We start from the raw sequence: 25371 nt of genomic DNA, 5'->3' as shown, positions 1-25371 counted from the left end.
AAACTAGTGACTGTAACAAAAAAGAAACAGACTCAGATATAGAGAACAAACTAGTGGTTACCAGTGGGGAGAGGGAAGGGGGGAGGGGTAACATAAGTGTAGGGGATTAAGAGGAACAAACTATAAAGTATCAAATAAGCTACAAGGATATACTGTATAGCACAGGGAATATAACCAATATTTTATAATAACTATAAATGGAGTTATAAACTTTATAGACTATATTGTACACCTGTATCTTATATAATATTGCACATCAACTATACTTCAATAAAAATAATTAAATTTAAGAAAGCTTTTAAAAATGCTGTTGCTAAAACATTAATTAATAATAGTAGCCGTACTAGCCACTATCTTTTAAGACACGTTGATCTCCGCTTCGGAGACTACATATCCCAAAATGCTCTTTGCTTGGGTTCCACCGCCCATTGCATTCTGGGGCTTGTAGTCCGGAAGTGAGTGGATGATTCATCGGCCCGCAGGCGCAGTGCTCCGAATTCCCGGAAGAACCAGCAGAGAATCGCAGGATGTGCGGGTGGCTGCGGCTGCTGCTGCAGCGGTGGCGCTGACAAGGCACGCGCTCTATGCCTTTCCGGCTGCTCGTCCCGTTTGGCCTCCTGTGTGCGCTGCTGCCCCTGCACCATGGTGCGCCCGGCCCGGATGGCACCGCGCCCGACCCCGCCCACTACAGGTGAAGGGGGTCAGGCTCCCCGCCCTTCCATAGTTGGGGAATGGGAATCCCAGACCTGGTCCCTTCCCTATATCCTCCATCCCAGACCCCCCACCCTGACCTGCTCGGACCCCGCCACTGGGCTCCTCGCAGAAATCAGGTGGTGATTACCATTTTCCGCCCTAATTCTTGTCCTTCCCTCTGCCTGGTTTCGTTTGGTGGCCCTCTGCCTTATTTCTCCTACCCCGCACCAGGGAGCGAGTCAAGGCCATGTTCTACCACGCCTACGACAGCTACCTGGAGAATGCCTTTCCCTACGACGAGCTGCGACCTCTCACCTGTGACGGGCACGACACCTGGGGCAGGTAGTGCGAGCGGAGGAGCAAGGGGGCGGCCTGGGTCTGGCAGTCCGGTCCTAGGCGGGCGGGTACGCTGGAGCTGGTGGCTTCATGATCTCACCGGTTCCAGAAAAACCTCCTAGCCAGGGTGGGGTCGCGTTCCCCCCAATTCAGGCCAACACCACCAGGATCCACCCAGCCTCCTGGAAAGTTGGATTCCCATAGTGGAAAAAGGCTGGGTTAGCCTGGTGGTCTGGACCTCCGGTCTCTGGCCACAGCAGTGACAGACACCAGCTGTTGGGACTTGGGCAAGTCTCTGGAGGCTTAGGATATGTGGAAGGGCTTCAAAAAGTCAGAAGACCCAACCCCTTCATGTTATAAGTGGGCAAACAGGCCTAGGAGGGGATGTAACTCTCCTAAACATGGAATTTCAGAGCCTTTGTTGTTAGTGTAACTGAAACCCACTTCCCCCATTACCCTCACATCCCTGGCTGCTTCTTAAGATCTCAGCTCAAACTGTCACCTTAGCATCAGTTCCCCTAAATACCCACCCCGTACAGGTCACTCTCACAAACCACCCTTTTTATTTTCTTCGTAGCACTTCTCACTCTGATACTGTCATTTTCACTTATGTGTTAGTCTTTCTCACTTCCACTAGAATAAAAATCTATGAGAGATGGAATTCTCTGTCTTGTTCCTTGCTGAGTAAGTGAAGAATCATTGCATTTAGCTGAAGCTAACCTTGATTAAACACTGTGCTAAGCATTTTACTTGTGTCATCTCATTTAATTAACACCCCTAGGAGTTAATTGCTGTTATCTCTGTCTTACAAATGAATATGCTAGGGACTGGAGAAATTAAGCTCAACACAAATTGTGCTGGTTTTCGTTTTTTAGTTGAAAAAAGTAATACAAGTAAATGGCAAATTCAAGCAGTACAATATCATATAATAAAATAAATATCTCCCATACCCTAGAACTCCAACCACTGTTAACTTTCTTGTGTATCCTTCCAGAAATATTTTTGGTTTATACCATCATATAGGTATGTATATGTGTATCTTTTAAAATAACCTTTTAAAGGTGTAACTTATATAAAATGCACCCATTTTAAGTGTGTAGTAACCACCATCACAGGATAGAGAACATTTCTGTCACACTGGAAAGTTCCCCGGTGGCCCTATATAGTTAATCCCTCCACCACCACTGGCCCAAAAAACCACTAATCTGCTTTCTGTCTGTATGTCTCTTTTAGAAAAATGCAGTTAGAATACAACACATGACACTGCCTATTCTGTACCTTGTCTTTTTCATTTAACTATATAATTTGAATGTTTCCCCCTTAGCCCATAGAACTCTTGATAACAATCTTTTTGACCACCTCATAGTTTCGCATTGTTTGAATGTATTACAATTTGGTTAATCACTTTTCAACTGGTATACATTTGGGTTATTTCTAGCTTTTTGCTGTTCTAAAAACAATATTGCCATGAGCATTCTCAAGGCTACAGTTCTGTGCACTGCGAGATAAATTCTTAGATTTGGAAAGCCTGCGCTCTGAGCTACAATCTTATACTGCCTCCCTATGGTGGAGAAGAATGCCAGAGAATATAGGCAATGTGTTTAACTACAGTCGAGCTATTTGCATAAGATGTTATACATCAGCCCACCTCCCAGGTACGTTAAATGGGTCAGAGGTTCCCGGCGATTTTCACGATGGCTTCTCTGTTGTGATTTCAAGTGGGACTGGCAGAGGCATCGCTGTGCTTCACTTATTAGTTTTTGGGGTCTCTGACCTGGGGCAGCCTTAATAACTGGTGTTTGATTTTCTTACTAAGCAGCTGGGGTTTTTGTCCTTTTACAGTTTTTCTCTGACTCTTATTGATGCTCTGGACACCTTGTTGGTAAGTGTCTCATCTATTCCTTTTCCTCTCCAACATTGCATAACCAATATCCTTCTTCTTTTGGTAGCTTTACTGTGGGTGAAAAATGAGTTCTTCACCTGGGACTTTTATTTTCATCTTTCATTTTGATCTTTAATTTGGGGGCAGTGGAAAGCCAGTGGAATTTTTTCAAGAAGAGGGTAGAAAATGAGATTCCTGTTTTGAGAAGATCACTGGCTACAATGTGGAGAAAGATTCATGTCATCATTTAACAAACATTTTTTGAGTAATTGCTTCATGCACTGTGCTCAGCCCTCTGGGGGAGTGCAGGAATGAGTGAGGCTCCTGCCTATGCAAAGATTCTCGTAATCTGGAAAGAAATAGATGCCCTAAGACTTGTGGGGATAAACTTGCTGGAGTCTTTTAAAGGAAGAAGAGGTTAATTTCAGCTGGAGGAATCAAAGGATTCCTAGAGAAGGTGACATTTAGCTAATCGAAGATAGGTTGGATTTGGAAGTGGGAAGACATAGGGTGAGATTTCTGGTAGAGGGAACAGCATGTCTGAGGGCAGAAAATCAGGGAATAGTGGGTACTGAAGTCGACAGAAGAACAGTGAGAGACATGGTTAGAAGGATAGATTAGGTCTAAATCATAGAGGGCTTTGAATGCTGAGATAGTCAGGATTGTTTTGGCTGCAGGTGATAGAGACTCAAATCAAACTGATTTAGACAGGAAGGAAATTTACTGAGTCAGATAACTAAAAAGTCCAGGTAAAGACTGACCTCAAAGCCAGCTGGTTCTGGACATTTAAATAACGTCATTAGGAATCTCTTTCTCCATCTCTTATTTCTGCTGTCTTTGCTGGCTGTATTCTCAGGCTCTCCTTAAGCTGGCAGAGTAGCCAGTGGTAACTCCAGACTCACATCCCACTCATTTAGTAACCTGTGTGTGGAGAGAATTAGTCCTTTTCCATTAATTCCGTGGACTGAGTCTCACTGATCTGGCTTGGGTTACACATCTATCCCTGAATCAATCAGTTGGCTAAGGGATATAGTACATTGGCTGGTCCAGGTGAAGTGCCCATTCTTGCAGCTGAGGGGGTGGAGTCAGCTTCTTCAAATTACAGGAGTGACTGTGGAAGAATGGTGATTCCTCAAGGGAAAACTGGAACACTGATATCAGAATAAAAGGCATCAGGATTGCATTTGACTGATGGTTTAAACAAAAGGGTTTAATTTTCTCAAGTATAAGAAAATCTGAATGAAGGTAATTTCTAGCATTGGATCAGCTGCTCAACTGTGCCATCAGAGACCACATGCTCTTTGTATCCTTCCATTCTACCATCATTAGTATACTGACTTTCATTCTCATGCTTAGTACCTCATGGCCTAAGATGGCTGCCACAGCTCCAGAAATCAAGTCTGCTTTCAAAACAGAAAGAAAAAGAGTAAAAGCCATGCCAACTGTGTCTTGTCCCTTTCTATTAGGAAAACAGAAGCTTTCTGAGAATTGCCCTTAGTAGACTTTAAAAAGCTCAGAATTGACTGGGTAACACAATCACCCAGTAGCAAATGAAACTGAGAAAGCAAATATGTGGATTTCTAGCCTCTATGGCTGGGAGCTACAAGGGTAAAGAAGACTGAGAATCAACGTTGGGCCAACCAACCTGCAGTATTTTCCATAAGGATGAATGTGACAAGGTTAAAAACAATAAATATCCACTGTAAATGTCAAGCTAAGATTTCCTTATGTGGTCTACAGTCTTTATATTGGTTTCATTTAAATGAGTCCATAAAAATTCTTAAATTGGTACCAAACAATTTACTTTACCAGTCTCTTGATACTGGGTCTGTGTGATTTCCAGCTCTCAGTGTTTTCTCCTGTTACCAGCAGTCCTAGAACAGAAACTGTAGGTCTGAAGTTGAATAAGTGGGAGTCACACCAGCATAGGATCCTAGACTCTGAATCTAGCATCTTCAGTGCCTACAAGCCTGAGAGCCTCACTGTCAGGTCTCTCTTTCCTTCAGATTTTAGGGAATGTCTCAGAATTCCAAAGAGTGGTTGAAGTGCTCCAGGACAACGTGGACTTTGATATTGATGTGAACGCCTCTGTGTTTGAAACCAACATCCGAGGTGAGGGCTGCCTTCTAGGGCCCTTGGAAGAAAGGAGAATGTGGAATTTTGGCTTCTGTGTAAACCAAGAGGTGGTAAACAGGATCTTAAGCGCCAGCCTTGCCAGGGCACTTGGCTCAAACAAGATTGACAGAGCTCTTCCCTCCTGTAGGGTTGGGTAGGGAGGTCTCGGGATCCCTTATCAGTTTCAGACATGAAAGTGAGCAGGGGACAGAGAAAAGACTGAAGAGAAATATGCCAGGATTACTCACATATTTAACATATATTTGGTACCAGGCTTTCGGCCAAGAGCAAGAAAGATGTAATCCTTGCCTTCTTGTAGCTTATTGCCTATTGAAAGTTTGTTAGAACTTTTTGCATTCTTGATAGAAATGTTTTATATCTGTGTTGTCCAGTCCAGTAGCCACTAGCTACATGTGGCTACTGAACATTTGAAAGGTGCCTACTGCAACTGAAGAACTGAATTTTTAATTTCATTTAATTTTAATGGATTTAGATTTAAATAGGGACATGTGGTTACTAATTACTGTATTACATAGTGCAAGTCTAGGGTATTAGTTTCCAAACCTGGCTGCCCATCAGAAGCATTTGGGACATTTTAAAAAGTTCAGCTGTGTAGACTCCACTCTAAATCTAATGAATTGGGATCTCTGGGTTGGGTCCTACAGTCAGTATTTTTAGCAGGTTCCCAGTGAATCTTTTTTTTTTTTTAATGAATCATTCATTTTATTGAGGTAAATTTACATATACTGAAATGCACAGATCTACACATTTCAATGAATTTTGACCCAGTGATTCTTTTTTTTTAAATTAATTAATTAATTAACTAATTTATTTTTTTTGGCTGCGTTGGGTCTTTGTTGCTGCGGGTGGGCTTTTTCTAGTTGCGGCGAGTGGGGACTACTCTTCGTTGCAGTGCACGGGCTTCTCATTGCAGTGGCTTCTCTTTGTTGCGGAGCATGGGCTCTGTGCACGTGGGCTTCAGTAATTGTGACTCGCGGGCTTAGTTGCTCCGTGGCATGTGGGATCTTCCTGCACCAGGGTTTGAACCCGTGTCCCCTGCATTGGCAGGCAGGTTCTTAACCACTGAGCCACCGGGGAAGTCCCCTATTTATTTATTTATTATTTAAAAAAAATTTTCACATGAGAACATGGTTTCTTTTTATTTATTTATTTATTTTTGGCTATGTTGGGTCTTTGTTTCTGTGTGAGGGCTTTCTCTAGTTGTGGCAGGCGGGGGCCACTCTTCACCGCGGTGCGCGGGCCTCTCACTATCGCGGCCTCTCTTGTTGCGGAGCACAGGCTCCAGACGCGCAGGCTCAGTAGTTGTGGCTCACGGGCCTAGTCGCTCCGTGGCATGTGGGATCTTCCCAGACCAGGGCTCGAACCTGTGTCCCCTGCATTGGCAGGCAGATTCTCAACCACTGCGCCACCAGGGAAGCCCCCCTGTTTATTATTTAATGAACACTTATTGCCTAGGTTTTACTTGTGGGATTCTTTGAGGCCCGGGTTGAATGTGGGTTTTTCCAGATACATTTTTTGTTTACTCTTGCCATGTGGCTGGAGACATTATCTGCTAAAACCACCTTAGGCTAAAGGTTTGAGGTTTTCTAGACTACTCAGTTAGGGTGAATTCAGTCTGTAAAACTTAGTGAGTATCAGTTTGTGGTTATTAATTCTTAGGAGAGTTTTTTTTCTTCTCTTTACTTGGCATTGAGAGTTGAGGTATACAGTTTTCCTTACTCTATGCTAGGGGAGGTGTGTAGGGTTTATTTTTAATTCATCTTTACACAAGGTATATAATTCTTCCAGATCCCAACTTCATGGAGGGATCTTCTATCAGACTTCCCACTCTGGGTAGGTCCTGCCTTTGTCTCTTATTCCTGGTCTGCCAGGAGGAGGGGAAAACTGAAGCTCAAGCTCACCAGTTTTTTCAGTGGGAGGGCCATTCAGGATATCTGTTTAGCCATATTTCCAGATACGTAACCTTTGTGTCTTTTTATAAGTCCTAAATATTATGTAATAAATTGAAATAGATAAATGAATAAAATGAAGGTAATAAGTATCCTCCCTTGGTCTTGGGGTGATTGGGAGACAGTGACCAAGTGCAATGAGCATGGACTTTGGAGTCAGACAGACCTGGCCCTACCACCTACTAGATGGATGACCCTGGGCAAGTCACTTTACCTCTCTGAACCACAGTATCTCTGTCTGAAGAGGGCACAATAGTACCTAGTGCTTGGTATACAGTAGGGACTGCAAAAAAATGATAACCATTATTTTTGTGACCCACCAAGAGAAAAAAAACTTCATGAACTTAACACTGTACCAGTGTGGGGGGTTAAGGACTCTTCTTTTGCTACCTGGCTCCAGCCCCTTCCCAGTGAGCCACTGAACAAAGCATTAGGTTTAATTTGTACAAGGGAAAGACTGGTCCTCAGGATTCTGACACTTGCTTTTTATACCATCTGTAGTGGTAGGAGGACTTCTGTCTGCTCACCTGCTGTCAAAGAGGGCTGGGGTAGAAGTGGAGGCTGGATGGCCCTGCTCGGGACCTCTCCTGAGGATGGCTGAGGAGGCAGCCCGGAAACTCCTCCCAGGTAAGACCCACATGGAGATGGGGCAGAGATGAAGTCCAGTAGGTCCTGCCGCTCTTGCTGGAGAAGAGAGTGGCTGTGCGGAATTATTTGCTCGTGTTGCTCACCCAAACACTTGGTCTTTCTACCTCTTGGCGCCCACCATGGAAATCAGGAGAGTCCTTGGCATTTTGAGGGCTAGACTAGGATGGATGAGCTGACCTCATTACTGTTTGCGAGGAGCACTGAAGGCCAGCCTGGTGGCTGGAAGGCTCTTGCCCTTATTTGAGTGAGTGCTTTTGCCCCCTCCCAGGCCCACACGCCACTGGAATGAAAGGGTTCCAGAGAAGAGCCTTGGTGTGAGCGTTCGGAACCCCTGGTTCTAGACTCGGCTCTGACAACCAGTAGCTTGACCAAGCTGCTCTTCCTCTCCTTGGTTCAATTTCCCTGTCTATCAAATGGGAGTCATAATTCCTGCCTCCCTCTGGGGAGACGTAAAATGAGGTCAGAGAGGAGAAAGTTCTTGGAGAACCTCAAACACCACTGAGACACTAGAGGGACTTGTTTTGTAGCTGAGCCATGTCCAGGGCTGCAGGCCAAGCTGCAGTGTTTGTCCAGAGGAGCAGTAGCTGGGCTCGGCATCATCGGCGGGACGCTGTGTTCTCTTCAGGGTGTGGTGGAGGCTCTGAGAGCTGTTCACACCCAAACACATTACGCTGTGCTTTCCACCAGCCTCTTGGCCATCTCACTTCTCCCCTTCACCCAGGACTTGCCTCTCATCCTCGGGGAAGAGCTGAGGAGAGTGAGCTAACTGGGTTCAGGTCTCACTCACGGCCTGAATGTCTCCTTACAAACGTCATGTCCTGTGTGACTCATCCCTGGAGTGAAACTCTGTCTGCTGGCTTCCTTCTTTTTTTTTTTTTGTATTGAGAAATATACATATTGAAAAGTGCATCCACGCTGAGAAACAGGATTTTGTCACCTCCCCACCCCCTTTTTAATACTGCCTGACTTCTCTGAACTATCCCTTTGGGCCCTTCTTGCTTGTGACTTGAATCCTCCTTGCTTACCACTCATGTCTGCCAGATAGCAAGTTTCTCTTCTTACAGTAAAGTTGCTGGACCTTGTGGTTCTTGGAAGTTTTGACAACTTTGTTCACAGTTTGGTGACGCACAGGCTGCTTTGGGGTTGTTTGACCTTTCAGCCTGGAGAGGAAATCTCTGCCTCTTGACTTGCTGTCTAGTTCCTTGCCTTGAATTGGAAGGCACTGGGGTGAGGTGGACAGGGCACTGGGCCCGTGGGAGGGGGAAAGGGAGTGGGCACGTGGTAGTCATTCCCATCCCAACTCCGTTTGGCTCTCTCTGTGATCTTTGAGTCACTTCTTTACAAGCCTGACCTTTCCTACCTGTGAATTGAGGGTTGGACCATATTGGCAGTTTCGTGGTTTATATCCTTTTTAAAAAAAATGACATAGTCCCTGAAACTCTTTATTTAGAGCAGGGATCTTAAACTGGCTGCTCTGGGACTGTTTACAGTCTGCAGATGTGTTTCATTTGGTCAGAATGGTGTTTTAACAAGTAGATGAATGACTTCTTCGTTGTGCCACCAGCTCCCCCACTGCCTGTGGCTTAAGCCCTGCCTGCTTCACACTAAGTTACTTGCCTGGCCTCTGAGGCATAATATAAAATAAGTAAAAGTAGAGCTGCTCTAGCTAAAGTGAGCATGCATGGAGTGTGATACCCCAGAGCACAGCCCGCTGCTTCCCTGCTCACCACAGGCAAGAGCCCAAGGCATGAGGAGCAGTGTTTGGCAGCATCTGGGTTAGGTGGCCACTAAGGGCCCTCCAGTTGTGACGTTTATCCTTCTCTGGCTCAGTCTCTAGCAGATCACCCAGGAGACAAAAGGGAAGTGCTGGCCAAGGCCTCAGGCTTTGGTCCTGTGTCCACCCATGCCCACCTCCCCGCTCCTATCTGGGGTCTTAACTTTGCAATTGTTCAGCCTTTCAGACCCCCACTGGCATGCCGTACGGAACGGTGAACCTGCTTCACGGCGTGAACCCGGGAGAGACTCCTGTCACCTGCACAGCAGGGATCGGGACCTTCATCGTGGAATTTGCCACCCTGAGCAGCCTCACCGGTGACCCTGTGTTCGAAGACGTGGCCAGAGTGGCCCTGATGCGCCTCTGGGAGAGCCGGTCAGATATTGGGCTGGTAGGTCCGCTGCCACTCTTCCTGTCTAGCTCAAGTTGGCCACCTTGGCCTCTGCTTATGAGGCTCAGGGCTCTGAGCAACAAGTCGCAGTCCAGCCGAAGGAAACTAAGGGTGACCTCAGGAGTGGTCCACGACTTAGGCTCACAACACCGAAAGTAGACCAAGCCTCCAGTTCTTGCTTTGACACAGAGGGGAGGAGAGCATGAGAGCACATCCTCTGGCTGGAAAAGGGGCCGTGATAAGCTCTGGCTCCTTGAGCTTCTCTGATTTCTAGGGAGTGGGTCATATGCTTCATGCCCCTGACTCACTCAGTGACCTTAGATCGTCAGCCTGTCTGGCCCTCATTTTTACATATTTTTGTTTGTAAAACTGTGTTTCTTAGAACCAGAAGATTTGAGAGATGTTGAATGGCTGTTCCATGAGAAAATGATTACTGGTCAATTAAATTTGGGCAACACTATAAATAGTATCCTTTTTTTGGAGAGTCGTAATGAACATGAGCAGGTTAAAGGTTATGAAATCCTATGATAAATTCGTCTATTTAACTTTGCTTAACTCAACATTTCACAAACTTATTTGACCCCAGAGCTTTCCTTTCCCCTCCAAACCTACTCACCTACGGAAATTTAACACACCTTGGGCCAGATCATCTCTAAGATCGGTTTCGGCTCCTAAACTAGATGATCCAGTGAAACTAACAGTAATTGAGCCAAAGCTGTCCAGGAAATAGCACTAGATTTAGTCAGAACTGAGACTGAGCCCCAGCCTTACTATGTTGAAACTGTGTGACCCTGGCCAAGTCACTCAACCTTTCTGATCCACAGTTAACTTCAGCAATAATACTGATGGATTAATACCTCCTTGCCGAGTCATTATGACTTATAAAGACTGTGTTGTCCGAAAGTGATTCAGGTGGAGGCACGTTTTATGCAAAGTCTGGTTCTAAGTCAGCTTGAAAAGTGAAACTTGTGTGAGGACTCCTTGACAGTCCCTTAAGAAGGTGCCACTCTGGAGACCTAGAGTAACTCCCTTAGTGTCCAACACAGGCAGTTTTTTCTCTAGCTCGGGAGCCATAGTGGCTCCGTGACCACCCTGCCCACATCCTCTCAGCCCTTTATCATTTCCGTGCACACTGGCCTGTCTTCCAGCTGCCATCACCCATGTCTCTTTGGCTACGGGCCTTTTCTGCTGCCTGGATCCTGCTCTGCTTGCCCTTGGCTGGAAACGCCAGGTCTTAAATGCTACTCCAGAGCAGTTCTCAATCAGTGGCTGATACTGATGGGAGTTTATGGACAATCACCCTTGTTCCCCAGCCCTCGGGTGGGACCGTGCTGAGGCTCGTGCTCTACACTGACTCCCAGAGCTGCCCGGCGGGATGGAGCTCCGTTTCCCATGGTGGTAACTTGCCTGACGGCACACCCTTTATGGGCTGCCTCCCTGCCCTGCCTCACTTTTCCCCTCCTCTTCCAGAGTTTCCAGGGACTCACCTTCCAAACCAACTACTTCCTGTCTTCCTTGCTGGGGCTCTGCCAAAACTAACACAGGACAAATTAGCTGTTTCTTTGAATGAGTACCAGGTGAAGTTATCAGCTTCCACTGGGGTCTAAGTTATATGGACTGCATATCTCTTCATTTAAATCTTTAAAATTTATTTTTAAATGGTTCACAAGTCAGAGGATACAAAAAAGTACCCAGTGACACCTGTGACCTGTCCCCCAGCTACCCAGTTCCTCTCCTTACAAGCAACTACTCTATCAGTTTCTTGGATGTCCTTCCCAAGTTGATTTATGGAAATACGGGAAGTATATCTTATGTCTTTTGACCCTGGAATCGCATGCAGATTCTCAGGCTGAGAAGTCTGAGACAGACTGTGGGAACAGCACGTTCTCATCTCCCAGCTCACACTCACTCTAGACAGGGCATGAACACTCCAAGTCATGGTTCTTTTTTCAGTTGTTGACCAGTGTGTATAATTAAGTCCTCCTAAATGTGCATGAGAGGTGTCTCCACTGTACATATATGCAAGAGAGCTGGCCATGATCCAGCCTTGCCCCACAACCCTGTACCCTGATAGCCTGCGTGTCTCCCAAGAAGCACTGGGGCGCCTGCCTTGTATATCACGGGACAGTTAGGGGTGTGGGGACATCCTTGTTTGGTCTTGGGCCCTCCTTTGACACCACACGTCTCTCTCCCAGGTCGGCAACCACATCGACGTGCTCACTGGCAAGTGGGTGGCCCAGGACGCGGGCATCGGTGCTGGCGTGGACTCCTACTTTGAGTACCTGGTAAAAGGAGCCATCCTGCTTCAGGATAAGAAGCTCATGGCCATGTTCCTAGGTAAAAAGGGCAGGGTAAGGGGGCTTTTCCCCATGGTTTTCCCTATTGACATGTAGTTTATTTATAAACTTTCAGTTGCTCCCAAGTGCCTACAGAATCAGCTCTGCATTCAAAACCACCATGGACTTAACACTGCCCACTTGAGGCCCACTACACCTTTTCATGCCTTCCTGCAAGAGCCAACTGAACCTTGCTGGCTTCTCTGTATGCAGCCCTGGATTTTTTATTTCCTGGCCATTGCACATGGTGTTTCCTTTGCCTAAAATACCTTTCTTCCTGCCTTTATGTGTCCAAATTCTGTTCACCCGTTAAGGCCCAGCTTAAATGTCACTTTGCCCAGGAAATAGCTTGATTCTTCCTCAGAATTTAGGGCCTTCAGCATCTTTTTTTTTAATATATAAATTTATTTATTTATTTTGGCTGCGTTGGATCTTCGTTGCTGCGCGCGGGCTTTCTCTAGTTGTGACGAGCCGGGGCTACTGTTCGTTGCGGTGCACGGGCTTCTCATTGCGGTGGCTTCTCTTGTTGCGGAGCACGGGCTCTAGGTGCGCGTGCTTCAGTAGTTGTGGCACGTGGGCTCAGTAGTTGTGGCTCGTGGGCTCTAGAGTGCAGGCTCAGTAGTTGTGGTGCATGGGCTTAGTTGCTCCGTGGCATGTGGGATCTTCCCAGACCAGAGCTCGAACCCGTGATCCCTGCATTAGCAGGCGGATTCTTAACCACTGCACCACCAGGGAAGCCCAGCATCATTTTTGTAGTCAGCTATCATCACAGTTACAGCTCTTCTAACTGAGTGCAGCATCCAGGCCTTATTCATCTGTACTTCCCACAATGCTTTGCAGGAGGTAGCTGTAGATTAATGCCTGTTGAATAATAGCAGTTTACCCTTCAGGCCCTTAGACACTAGTAGTAATGATATTGAGGAATTGTTGGGCACCTAATAATAATTATAGCTACCATTCATTTATTCAGCAAATATTTACTGAATACCATTGATGTGTTAAGTTTTGTGCGAAGCACTGAACATGGACTATTTCATTTCATCCTTACAACACTGTTTGAGATTGTCTTATTTATTTGCATGTTTTTGGTACTTTGTTCATTCATATAATGCTTATTGTGCATATTTATTATGTACTATCTTCATGTTGCGGATTCTGCAATCAACAAAACAAAGTCCTAGCTCTCATAGATTTACAGTCTAGGGGGAGTTATAAGTTCAAGTTCCCACTAGAATGCCAGCTCCCTTAGGGCTGGACTTTGTCTTATTTGCCACCCCCCAGGTGCCTGGCACCTGGTAGGCACTCAGTGAATATTGTTGAGTGAACAAATGACTGCACAGTCCCATGAGGTATATGACATTACTCTCCTCACTTTATAGATAATAAGACTGAGGCTTAAGAGGGAAAAACTTGCCCGAGGTCACAGCTAACAAGTGGTAAAGCTGGAGCTGGAATTTGAGCCTGGAAGTTTACCTCCAGAACCCATGCTCCTTCCTCTGTGCCTCCTTGCATCCTAGTCTGCTTTGAGACTGGGCCACCCTAGGGTCTTGCAAATGTTTAAGTCCATCCTTCTGTTGCCAAAGCCTGCTTTTTGTGTCCCTCATCACTGATGTGTCCATCATCTTATCTCCTCTGCAGAATATAACAAAGCCATTCGGAATTACACCCGCTTTGATGACTGGTACCTGTGGGTGCAGATGTACAAGGGGACTGTGTCCATGCCAGTCTTCCAGTCTCTGGAGGCCTACTGGCCTGGTCTTCAGGTAGGAACGATCAGAGAGGGTGGTCCTTTTTCTATGGAACCGGCAAAGCAAGCTCATTCTAATGTATAAGTCAAAAAAGTGCTCGAGCACTTTTTTTTTGGAGGGGTGGATTGGGGATGGGAGAGGGGCTTAGAGTGAGACAGATTTAAAGTTCTGCCAAACTGAATTTTCCAAGGGGAACTTTAAGGTGTCAGGAACTGAACTTCCAGTTTGCTGTGGAATGTTGTACCACTTAAAGTAGACAGGGCGGTAATAGCCATTGGCAATAACCATTTCTCCACTGGACATTTCTGTCACATATCCTCATTCTTGACAGTGGGCCTAGGAAAGGGCATGACAGCAGCTGGGGCTGCTCTGTCTGCCATCATTATGTGTCTCCATTACATGGTCTGATAGAGTTGCAGCTGTAAGGGATCTTAGAGCCCATCTAATCCACTCCCTGTGTGTCCTAAAATATTTTTAATATTTTTATAAACAACTTCTTTTTAATCTTAAGAAATTAAGAAAAGGTAGTAATATGTAGATGGTGGTAAATTTTTAAAGCACAACAAGGAATACAATGATAAGTCTCAAGCCCCCACCCTCAGATTCTCTCCCCAATCCAGCCCTTGTTGTCAGTTTTCTGTACCTCTTTCCAGAAATCCATATACATAGATATATGTATATTTATAGCCCCCTTTATTCTTTACATAAATAGGAACATTTTTATTCTTTTTCACTGTATGTATCTTGGAGATCATTCTTTATTGATACATAAAGATCAATTTTACTTTTTTAAACAGTTGCATGTATTCCTTTGAATAGATATATTGTCATTTATTTAACTTGTTCCCCATTATATACTTTTAGCCAACCCTGTCATTTTATAGATGGGGAAAGAAGCTCAGCGAGAACTTGTTGATAATATTAAATATTGGTCCAACTCTTCTAAGATCTTCAAATTTACTTGAGTGTCCCCTAAAAGAATTTTGAAAAATTATAGAGCCCCATGCATGTTTTTAATCTTATGAGTTTAAATAGTTGTATACCATTCCTTTTTCTCCTCCAACTCATATTTCCATTCTGCCACTCCAACAGGATTTTATCCTAATTATTATATTTTATAATATATATATAATTATATATAATATTATATATTAATATAATTATATATAATACAATTATATATATAATTATATATATAATTTATATATAAAATATATTTTATATTTTATTTGTCTCTGTGACAAAATTTGTTCATACATAGAAATTTAAAATGTTTTAAAATTTCCCGTGATCATAAGCTCTGAGTATTAAATTTGTTTTCTTCTGGATTTAGTTATCATTAGTATGTAAATGATTAAAACAACATTTACAGCTTACAATTTTTGATGATTATAAACCTGAAAGCAATTTTATTGGAAGTGCATTTCTTAATGAGATTTTGGGGGCTTTTTAAAGTTTTTAAGTAGTTCGTGTATTTGTGCATGAATAATACATATTGCTAAAACAGGGCACGGTTAAGCATCAATTTTATTCCTGCTTTTCATTTTTTTAGATGTAAGTGCCGAGGAGCCTATGCACATAAATAAGTAGATGGAGATGGAAGGAGTTTGATATTGTGATATCATTCAGTTCTTTGAAATCATTAATAGATTGAACCATATAAAATTGCCAGCATTCAACCATTTTTGGCCTGCAAACGTGGCAGTATTTTATGGTTCACTCTTTATATGGTTAAAAAAAATCACAAATGATCTGTCATCAAAAATTATTTTTAATGATGTCTCTGCTGACAACTTGACCAGTTCCTCTTTCAATTTTTTGAAGGCAAAGAATTGAAAGCCATCTGATTTGCAGAAGGATTTGTTACCCAGTGGTTAGAGCCATTCATTTTTCTCAACACCTACACTAATATTTTAAATTTAACCTACTTCAGTGCTCAGGATGTTTTTATATCCAAGGACAATGTTCCGCAGTAAGGCTGGAGACTGTTGGTGGGTACACCTTGCTTTTATAAGATGGTAGAAGGACAGTTGTGGAAGAGATGGAATGGGTTGCCTGCCTTTGTGATGTAAGCATCTTTTCAAGCAGATCCATTTTAGGAAAATTAAGGATCGGGAAATCTATTTCCTTAAAACTATTTTTGACTACATTCCTCTTGGAAAACCTGCTTGTACCACCCAGCCATACAACTGATCACACCCTTTGACTTTGCCTGATTCTACTTCTATGCATGTTCCTCAAGAAAATAATTGACCAGGGAAAGATGCAACCTGTACACGGATATTCCCAGCAGCAAAGTTCATGACAAAGAAAAACTAGAAATGGTCCAAATGCCCAGTAATGGAAGAAAAAATAAATGATTGTATTTTTTTCTTTTTTTTTTTTATTGTGGTAAAATACACATAACATAAAATTTACCACGTTAACCATTTTGAGTGTACAGTTCAGTGGTATTTATGTTCATGTTGTGCAGCCATCACCACCATCCATCCCCATAACTCTCTTCACCTTGTAAGACTGAAATTCTATACCTTTTAAACAATAACTCCCCATTCTCTCCTCTCCTAGCCCCTGACAGCCATCATTATTATTATTTTGTTTAACATCTTTATTGGAGTATAATTGCTTTACAATGGTGTGTTAGTTTCTGCTTTATAACAAAGTGAATCAGCTATACATATACATATCTCCCCATATCTCCTCCCTCTTGCGTCTCCCTCCCACCCTCCCTATCCCACCCCTCTAGGTGGTCACAAAGCACCGAGTTGATCTCCCTGTGCTATGCGGCTGCTTTCCACTAGCTATCTGTTTTACATTTGGTAGTGTACATATGTCCATGCCACTGTCTCACTTCGTCCCAGCTTACCCTTCCCCTCCCCGTATCCTCAGGTCCATTCTCTACATCTCGTCTTTATTCCTGTCCTGCCCCTGGGTTCTTCAGAACCTTTTTTTTTTTTTTAGATTCCACATATATGTGTTAGCATATGGTATTTGTTTTTCTCTTTCTGACTTACTTCGCTCTGCATGACAGTCTCTAGGTATATCCACCTCACTACAAATAACTCAATTTCATTTCTTTTTATGGCTGAGTAATATTCCATTGTGTATATATACCACATCTTCTTTATCCATTCGTCTGTCGATGGACACTTAGGTTGTTTCCATGTCCTGGCTATTGTAAATAGAGCTGCAATGAACATTGTGGTGCATGACTCTTTTTGAATTATGGTTTTCTCAGGGTATGTGCCCAGCAGTGGGATTGCTGGGTCATACCACCATTATGTTTTCTGTCTTTATGATTTTGACTACTCCAGGTACCTTGTATCAGTGGAATCATACAGTATTTGTCCTCTTGTGACTGGCTTATTTCATTTAGCATAATGTCCCTCAAGGTTCATGCCTGTAGCATGTGTCAGAATTTCCTTCTTTTTAAGGCTGAACAATATTCCTTTGTATGTATATACCACACTTTGCCATCTTGGTTTGTATAGGATTTGTGTGCTTTATGTGTGGCACTTTTCCTGCTTTAAGAAGGAGTCCTGGGGTTATTTCTCTGTGAGGTTATAATAACACTAATAGCTAACATTTAGCTGACAGTCTGTCTGGCACATAGAGGTGATAAATATTTATGAAAGAATGATTTATGTGCCGGGCATTTTACACAGAATTATCACAACACACCGAGGTAAACGATGTTTCATAGATGAAGAAAGGAGGCTTATAGACATTAAATTTGTTCATTTACTCAGCAAATATTTGGGTGCCTGCTGTATTCCAGGCCCTGCCCTCGTGAAGTTATAGAGGGCGAGACACAAAGAAAAACTTAGCCAATTCATAAAATAATAAGTTGCAATGAAGGAAACAAATTAGAGGCTAAAAGAGAGAATATTGGATGGGGACTTACTTTAGATAAGAAGGCCTCTCAGAAGTGGTGATGCTCAAGCTGATATGTGAAGAACTGGGGTGGGGGACGATATTCCAGGCAGAGGAAACATGATGTGTGAAGGTCCCGAGGCAGGAAAGAGTTGGGTGTTTATCAGAGACAAAAGCAGCATGGCCACAGTCCAGGGAAGGGAAAGATCGGTCAATGGAAAGTCAGCAGTGGCCAGATTGCGCAGGGCCTTGAGGGCCATGGTGAGGTGTCTTGACCTTAAGCTGAGCCTGTGGAAAGCCACTGAGTAAGACAGTTACTCTGGCTGCCTTGGGGAGAGTGGACTGGAGAAGACAAGTGGTAGGACCAGTGAGGAGGCCTTAGAGGTCATCCCAGTGCAAGATGCAGGTGAACAGGTGGTGGCTCTGGAGATAAAGAGAAAAATCTTTATGTTTTAGAGAGAGGGAATTGATAGCAGTTGCTGATGGAATGGATGGGGGAGTGGGGGAAGAGGGAGGAGTCAAGGATGGCCAGCAGGTATCTGGCCAGAGTGGAATCAGTGGAAGGTGGTGCCGTTTACTGAAAAGGGAGAGAGGTGAGAGGAGGGAGGCAACTTTGCGGGAGAGTGAAGGAACCGATAGTTTTGTTTGGAAACTGTCAAGTTTGTTCCATCCTTGAGACATCCAGTGGAGATGTCAAGAAGGTCAGCTGTTTCCCTGTGAGCTTACACTAATATGAATAGCTACATAGAAGCACCTAGTAAAATTACAAGTGCATGTATTCTCAGATTCAGCAATCCCAACTCTGGGAATGTATCTTACAGACACACTTCACATATGTTTGAGGTGACATATGTATGGGGTTATTTATTGCAGCATTGATTATTGTAGCAAATAGCAAAAGATTGGAACCAAGCCAACTAGCTATCAATAGGGAACTAATTAAATTGTGGTCCAAGCAATGGAATACTATGCAACTGTATAAACAGGAGGAGGGAGTGCTTTATGTACTTACATGGAAAAATTGAGATGTATTGTTAAATGAATAAAGGAAGCTACAGAAAAGTATATTTAATAAGCCGTATTTAATGTGGGGGAAATAATACATACTCATACATCTTTGCTTATGTTTACAAACTAATGCAAAATGGTTATTTGCTGGGGGGTAGGGTGTAAATGAGATTAAGTACAATCAATCTTTTTCTTATTCTTAGAATTTTGAATCAGATGGCTGACTTACCTATTTAAAAACAGTTAGTAGCCAGTACTGACTGAGCACGTACTGGTAGGCAGGGACATTGTATACAGCCTCTGTCCCTCACAACAATGTAAAATATACGTTGTATTTTGCATGTTAGAGACGAGGCTCAGAGAAGTTAAGTGTCCGGTTTGAGGCAGCACACCGAGTAAATGGCCGACTCTGGGTTTGATCGCAGGTCTTTTTGGCTCCAAAGCCTTTGCTTCCTCTTTTCCCTGAGGCTGAGTGTGGGGTTTTGTATGTGGGTTTCCTGCCTGGTGGCTGCTTGCCTGACAACCACTTCTCTCCTACAGACCCTCATTGGGGACATTGACAATGCCATGAGGACCTTCCTCAACTACTACACCGTCTGGAAGCAGTTTGGGGGGCTCCCGGAATTCTACAACATTCCTCAGGGATATACAGTGGAGAAGCGAGAGGGTTACCCGCTTCGACCAGGTAAGCAGCATCTCTGGCCCACTGCCAGCCCACAGGCTCTGATTCTCAGAACCTCAACCCCTCGCGTTTCTATGAGGCTCCATGCCTCGCAAGTGCTCACAGCTCCGTTTTTTCCCATCTGCTTCTTCCAGCGGCTCTGGATGGTTTTCCTTCTAGGAATTATTTTTCCCCCTTATTTTCAGAGAAGGAAACGGAAGCCTGGTGGGTTGAAATGGCTTGCCCAAGGCTGTTAAGTATAGGAGCTAGGACTGGAACCCAGGTCTCCTAATTACATCTTATGCTCTTTCAAACCCAGACAAGCAAGTGAGATGGAAAAAGCCAGGCTGATGCCTTTTGAATTCTTGCCATTGGGATTTCAGATGTGTAGGCAAACTTCGTTAAGTCAGTGGGTCAGGTCAGATAAGTTGTGCGTCTATGGAACGTTAGAACTTTGGAATGGACTTTAGGAGTGAATCATCTCTTCTCGTCCACCTCCCCACTTGCAGGTCAGCAGTCAAGATGTAGAGAAGAAAGGGACAACACACTTGATAACTCTTCTAAGTTCCTTTCCAGCTCTGATCTTCTGACTCACTGAAGGGAAGTTAAACATTGTGAGGAGAGGACGGAAAGGGGGACAGAGGAAGGAAGCTGAGTCAGCACACAGTCATCTCCCCTCCCCCTCAAAATAGGTTACGTTCCCATTGTTTTAGGCTCTTCCCACCTGAATGCCTTTTAGCTGTGCGATGGGCCTTCGAATGGGTTCTGCCCATCCTGCCCTCCTCGGTTCCACTTCCTTCCTCCTCTAACCCTGTAGTCCTCTAAGTGATTGCTGTAGGAGTCTTGGAGGAGGACCAGAAGTGGAAGTAAAGCAGCAACTGGAAGGAGCAAATTAGTCACTTTTGACTCCTTAGAGGCTGCTGTTTTTAGTACTTCTCGTGCATTTATTCTCATGGCATTTTTTTTTTTTAAAGAGAAAATACTCAGATGGTATTGGATCCCATGTTCCCAATAGATAAAATGAAGACAGAGTTTGGGACTAAATGTAAGACTTAGACATGTGCATTCTCAAGGTTAGAGGGAACCTGAGAGGTCTTCTAATCGAAATTCCCCTGCAATAGCCCTGTCAAGTGGTTATCTCATCTTTGTTTGATTACCACCAGTGACAGGGGGCTCACTACTTAAGGAGGCAACATATTTTGTTTGCAGGAAGGCTCAGTGGAAGGTAAGGCACCACAGCCAGGAATCCAGAGATGTCTTAGACCAGTCACCCTTCCTATCCCAAAACAGTAGCAAATGGGAGATAAGGTACTATTCTATAATTGGATTGGCCAGTCCCTGACGCTCTGGTGCATGTATCCGATCAGCAGTGCTGGAGCATAGAACCTAGCCTAAAAGCCTCTGAAGGGCTTTACCTCCACCTAGGTCCAAATCTAAACCTTGGACTGTCACCCTCTTCTAGAGAGTTGGCTAGATATACAGGAAATTCAAGCAATTACTAGCATACGCAGGCCCATGTGTGAGGAAGAGAAAACAAGAAACAAGATGCTTGGCCCTGGGCACTGAGTCGGCCAGCTGTGAGAAGCATAAGGAGAGGCTTCCCATGAGGACACCATCTTTTCTGTCTTTGAACACACACAGTGTGTTCATCTACCAGTAAATGTGCCCCAATCTTTGCTTAGAATATGAGTGATTAGATTAGCAAGTGTCTAGAGGCCTGTGGGGTAAAGGGAGAGAGAAGTAGGAGAAAACTGGAGAGATAGGCAGCGATCTTTTCTCCAAAAATAAGTAATGGAGTTTGCAGTAATAAATCAAAAGGGAGAAAAGTACTGATCAAGGGCTAGGAGGAAACAGGATGTAGAACATCAGGAGGAGACGTTGGTATAGGGAGGGGAGAGATATTCTTTCCTCTCTGAGAAAAAAGAGGTGAAGAAGTAGGAAAGTCTGTTGAACTGTAGCTTCTGCCTACTGGGCCCACCCTAGAAATCAAATCTTTTCCATAACAGCTCTCTAGATATCTGAAAGCAACAAACACATTTTGCTAAGTTTTCTTTTCTCTGGAATAAATATTCCCATCTGGTCCAATTCCTGTTGGCTAGTTGGTGAATATTCATCTTATGATGGGGCCCATGTCTGAACGTCAAATTCCAGTTGTGGTGTAGAACAGGGCAAGACTGTTGCCTTGTTCTGGGCACAGAGAACTGATGGCTGCATCTTTGCTAGATTGAAAGTTGATTCTTGAGTATCTTAACCTTTATCTTTTGGCCTATCCCATCTTGGAAAGGGCCTTGTAATGACAGGCTCATACTCTTTTAAGTTTTAGGATTAGGTTAGGCTGTAAGTGACAGAGACAAAGTAGTAGCTTAGATAAAATAGAAATTTATTTCTCTCTGGTTTTCTGGCCTTACATGACTCTCTTTGGTAGCAGGGACCTTAATCCCACACCTGCCTGCTGGGAATAGTTGTTAGTCTAGGCGGCCATGTGCTTGGATAAAGTTAGCTCTTCTGTTACTAAGGAAGAAGGAGGGAACAGATATTGGGAGATAGGCAGCAGCCTCTGCCACCTTCCCTATCCCAGAACCTGGCTGCCTGTCTCTGCCTTGGGATGGGAGTCCATGGTCCATTTTAATGCTGGTTTCCACTAAGCTTCAGACTGGGTATATTGGCTCTGAAGATTCAGTATTGAGTAAGTTGTCCCATGTTCCCCCTAGTTGGGATCCTGTGGACATGGTGTGGAGAGAAGGAATCTCTCACTGCCCCAGGCAGTCCCCAAGCCTTCTCTGCTCAGCCGCTGGGTGAGGAAGGTCTGCTTTGAACTTTGCAGAACTCATTGAGAGCGCCATGTACCTCTACCGTGCCACGGGGGACCCCACCGTCTTAGAACTCGGAAGAGATGCCGTGGAATCCATCGAAAAAATCAGCAAGGTGGAATGTGGATTTGCCACGGTAAGTGTTTCCACGGGCCCAAGAATTGGGAAATGTCTCCCCCTGCTGCTAAAGAGCCTCTGAAATATTAGCACTGGAAGGGACCTTAGAGATATAAGTAATGCCTTTATTTTATAGATGGGGAGGCCGAAGAGCAGAAGCTGAGAGCTTTGCTAAAGGTCACAGAGCTAGTAGAGGTGGAGCTAGGGTTAGTTCCCAGGGGGTCTTGACTCCATACCCTTGGCGTTCTCCCTGCTTCAGAGATCCTTTAGCTGTCGGAATAGGCTACTTGGCAAGGGTGAGTATTGTGAAACATTTTGCGAAAAGGCCTATAAAATGGGTTCTAGAAGGGAATTACAGAGTCCCATAGCCTTATTTGCAAAGCCAGGGATCCTTAATGGAACAGCTGTACTGGTCTCACAGATATTTACTGAGTGTCTTTCACAGGCCAGGCTCTGTGCTAGGCTGAGGGTTATAGCAATGAAGAAAGACCAAGCCCCTGAGCTGACATTTTAGTAGAAAAAACAAAGAATGTGTATCTGGGAGACAGAAAGAAGGCCAGTGTGGCTGTAGGGCATGAGCAAGGAGGAAAGTGGGAGGAGATACAGCCCCAGAAGTAGGCAGGGGCTAGATCGCGCAGGGCTTCGTATAAGTCATGGGGAAGAGTTTGGCTTTTGTTCTGCTTGGAATGAGAAGCCTTGGGAGGATTTACAGCAGAGCAGTGACATGCTCTGATTTGTATTTTAGAAAGATAACTCTGGCTACTCTGTGGAGAATGGATTGAAAGGGTCAAGGATGAGAGCCATGTCACATCCTTAGAGGACCCAGGCAGGCAAGACAGAAATAAACAGTGGTTACAGACATGTAAAAACCAGATGTGTAAGCAAATAGCCTGGAAGCCTATTTGCCAAAAAGCCTACAGAGGTTTTTCTTAGGGTAAGGAATTAAAAACAAACAAAAAACTTCTTTTTCAAAAAGTTGTAATGTGATTATATTCTATAAGTAAAATATAGATACATGTTTTTAAAGAAAAGACCTATATGTGTAGGAGAAATATAAAGCAATGATATGTTGTAGTTTCTAATATGTTGTATTTTGTGAAAAGCCAAAGTGGATGAGCCCATTGGGCCCTTAGGAACTCTTGACTTATTTCCATGGAAGTGAAGTCTCTTGGAGCCCTTCCAAGGAGAATGATGGGAACAGGCAACTGACTCCTTGGCCTTTGGCAAACAGGGCAAGAGAATAATAATTCTTGGTACATCAAGTCCATGTTTTAGTCACATTTTTTTGGTGTAAAATAGGTGTCTACTGAGAATTAGTTTCGTTTAAGAAAATGTATTGCTAATTCTGAGAAGCTAAAATAAATGTTTGTAGCAAGTAAACTTACTCATCCCTGACTGTAAACTCAGTATGAATTTCTCTTCATAAAGACTCCTAATTAGTTGTTTACAAGAGCAAAAAATTTGGTAACCACCTTAATGTCCGTTAAGGGAGGATTAGCTAAGTAAATGATGCTACATTTTTACGTCATTAAAAAGGGGATGATTAGATCAATGTTTAGAGTCACAACAGGGTAAGATAAAGGGGATGGGAGATTGTTGTATCGTGTAGGGGGGCCAGGGAAGACCGTTCTGATGAGGCAGCGTTTGAGCAGAGACCTGAAGGAAGTGAAAGAGCAGGAGGGCGTCTGAAGGAAGAGTGCTCCAGGTTGCAAGAACACCAGTGAAAAGAACCGGGCTGGGCATGTGCTTGTTCACAGAACAGAAAAGGCCATGTGGCTGGACCTGCGAGAACCAGGGAGAGAGCAGGAGGAGATGAGGTCAGGGAGGGAGCAGGAGCCAGATCACCAAGGACCTGTTAGGCCACGATAAGGATTTTGATTTTAGTCTATGGGAAATGGGATGTCAACAGAGGGTTTTCTGTGAAGGAGTGACAGGTAAGATTTATGATATAAATATACTTTAGGGTAAGGATGGAAGCAGGAAGCCCAGTTGAAAATTGTGATAACCCGGGTGAGAGATGATGATGGCTGGGAAAAGGGCAAAGTTCTGAAAAGTTAAGTGATTTGCCCAAAGGCCTGCAGTCACCTAGTGGCAGAGCGGGAATGCCTGACAGGGTCCCCTGACCCTTTCTGCTGTACTGTGATGCTGGTCTGACTTGCTTCCCTCCCCCACGTGGCAGATCAAAGATCTGCGAGACCACAAGCTTGACAACCGCATGGAGTCTTTCTTCCTGGCCGAGACCGTGAAATACCTCTACCTGCTGTTTGACCCGACCAACTTCATCCACAACAATGGCTCCACCTTCGATGCGGTGATAACCCCCTACGGGGAGTGCATCCTGGGGGCCGGGGGTTACATCTTCAACACAGAAGCGCACCCCATCGACCCCGCTGCCCTGCACTGTTGCCGGAGGCTGAAGGAAGAGCAGTGGGAAGTGGAAGATCTGATGAGGGAATTCTGCTCTCTCAAACGGAATAGGTCGAGATTTCAGAAAAAAACTATGAGCTCAGGGCCATGGGAACCCCCAGCAGGGCCAGGAACATTGTCCTCCCCTGAAAACTATGACCGGGCAAGGGAGAAGAAGCCCGCCAAGCAGAAAATCCCACTTCTCAGCTGCCCTAGTCAGCCCTTTACCTCAAAGTTGGCATTACTGGGACAGGTTTTCCTAGATTCCTCATAACCACTGGATGATACTTTGTTTGTTTTTGAAACTATAACAATAAATCTGCTTTTGATGATCATGGTTTTCTATTTTACATATTGGATCATTTCATGAGATTTCATTCAAAGAAAGGGTTCATGGCTAAAAACAATTGCGAATCTAGTTTGTTTTTCTCATACAGTTGGAGAAACGGCTAAACGTAAAAGACTCCAGGGGTTGATACTTGAATCTCCCTTCCTTTCAAAGTTCCCATTTTCTGGAGGGTGTTATAAATGTATTTGTTAGTTCTTTTTTGGTGGGGAGGGATTTTCATTTTTTACTTTTTATTTGAAGTATAGTTGACTTAC

General features: G+C 44.2%; 1 protein-coding gene across 1 annotated transcript; it reads left to right on the top strand.

Moving 5' to 3' along the window:
* Positions 1-485: 485 nt before the first annotated feature.
* Positions 486-25100, top strand: EDEM2 (ER degradation enhancing alpha-mannosidase like protein 2). Its single transcript, XM_057529546.1, has 11 exons — positions 486-691; positions 925-1035; positions 2872-2911; positions 4918-5023; positions 7498-7623; positions 9598-9809; positions 12005-12146; positions 13784-13908; positions 19315-19459; positions 22260-22381; positions 24542-25100. The coding sequence occupies exons 1-11, from the start codon at positions 585-587 to the stop codon at positions 25040-25042; spliced, it is 1737 nt and encodes a 578-aa protein (XP_057385529.1). The 5' UTR covers positions 486-584; the 3' UTR covers positions 25043-25100.
* Positions 25101-25371: the final 271 nt, after the last annotated feature.

Source organism: Balaenoptera acutorostrata, chromosome 15 (genome assembly GCF_949987535.1).
Source record: "Balaenoptera acutorostrata chromosome 15, mBalAcu1.1, whole genome shotgun sequence".
In the NCBI taxonomy this organism is placed as follows: Eukaryota; Metazoa; Chordata; class Mammalia; order Artiodactyla; family Balaenopteridae; genus Balaenoptera; species Balaenoptera acutorostrata.
This window is presented reverse-complemented; position numbering and strand designations above follow the sequence as displayed.

Excerpts from the sequence above, each read along its gene's own strand:
- EDEM2 (XM_057529546.1), top strand. The coding sequence starts at position 585 with ATGCCTTTCCGGCTGCTCGTCCCGTTTGGCCTCCTGTGTGCGCTGCTG. Across the intron at positions 692-924 it reads CCCGACCCCGCCCACTACAG|GGAGCGAGTCAAGGCCATGT; the intron begins GTGAAGGGGGTC and ends ACCCCGCACCAG. Across the intron at positions 5,024-7,497 it reads GTTTGAAACCAACATCCGAG|TGGTAGGAGGACTTCTGTCT; the intron begins GTGAGGGCTGCC and ends TACCATCTGTAG.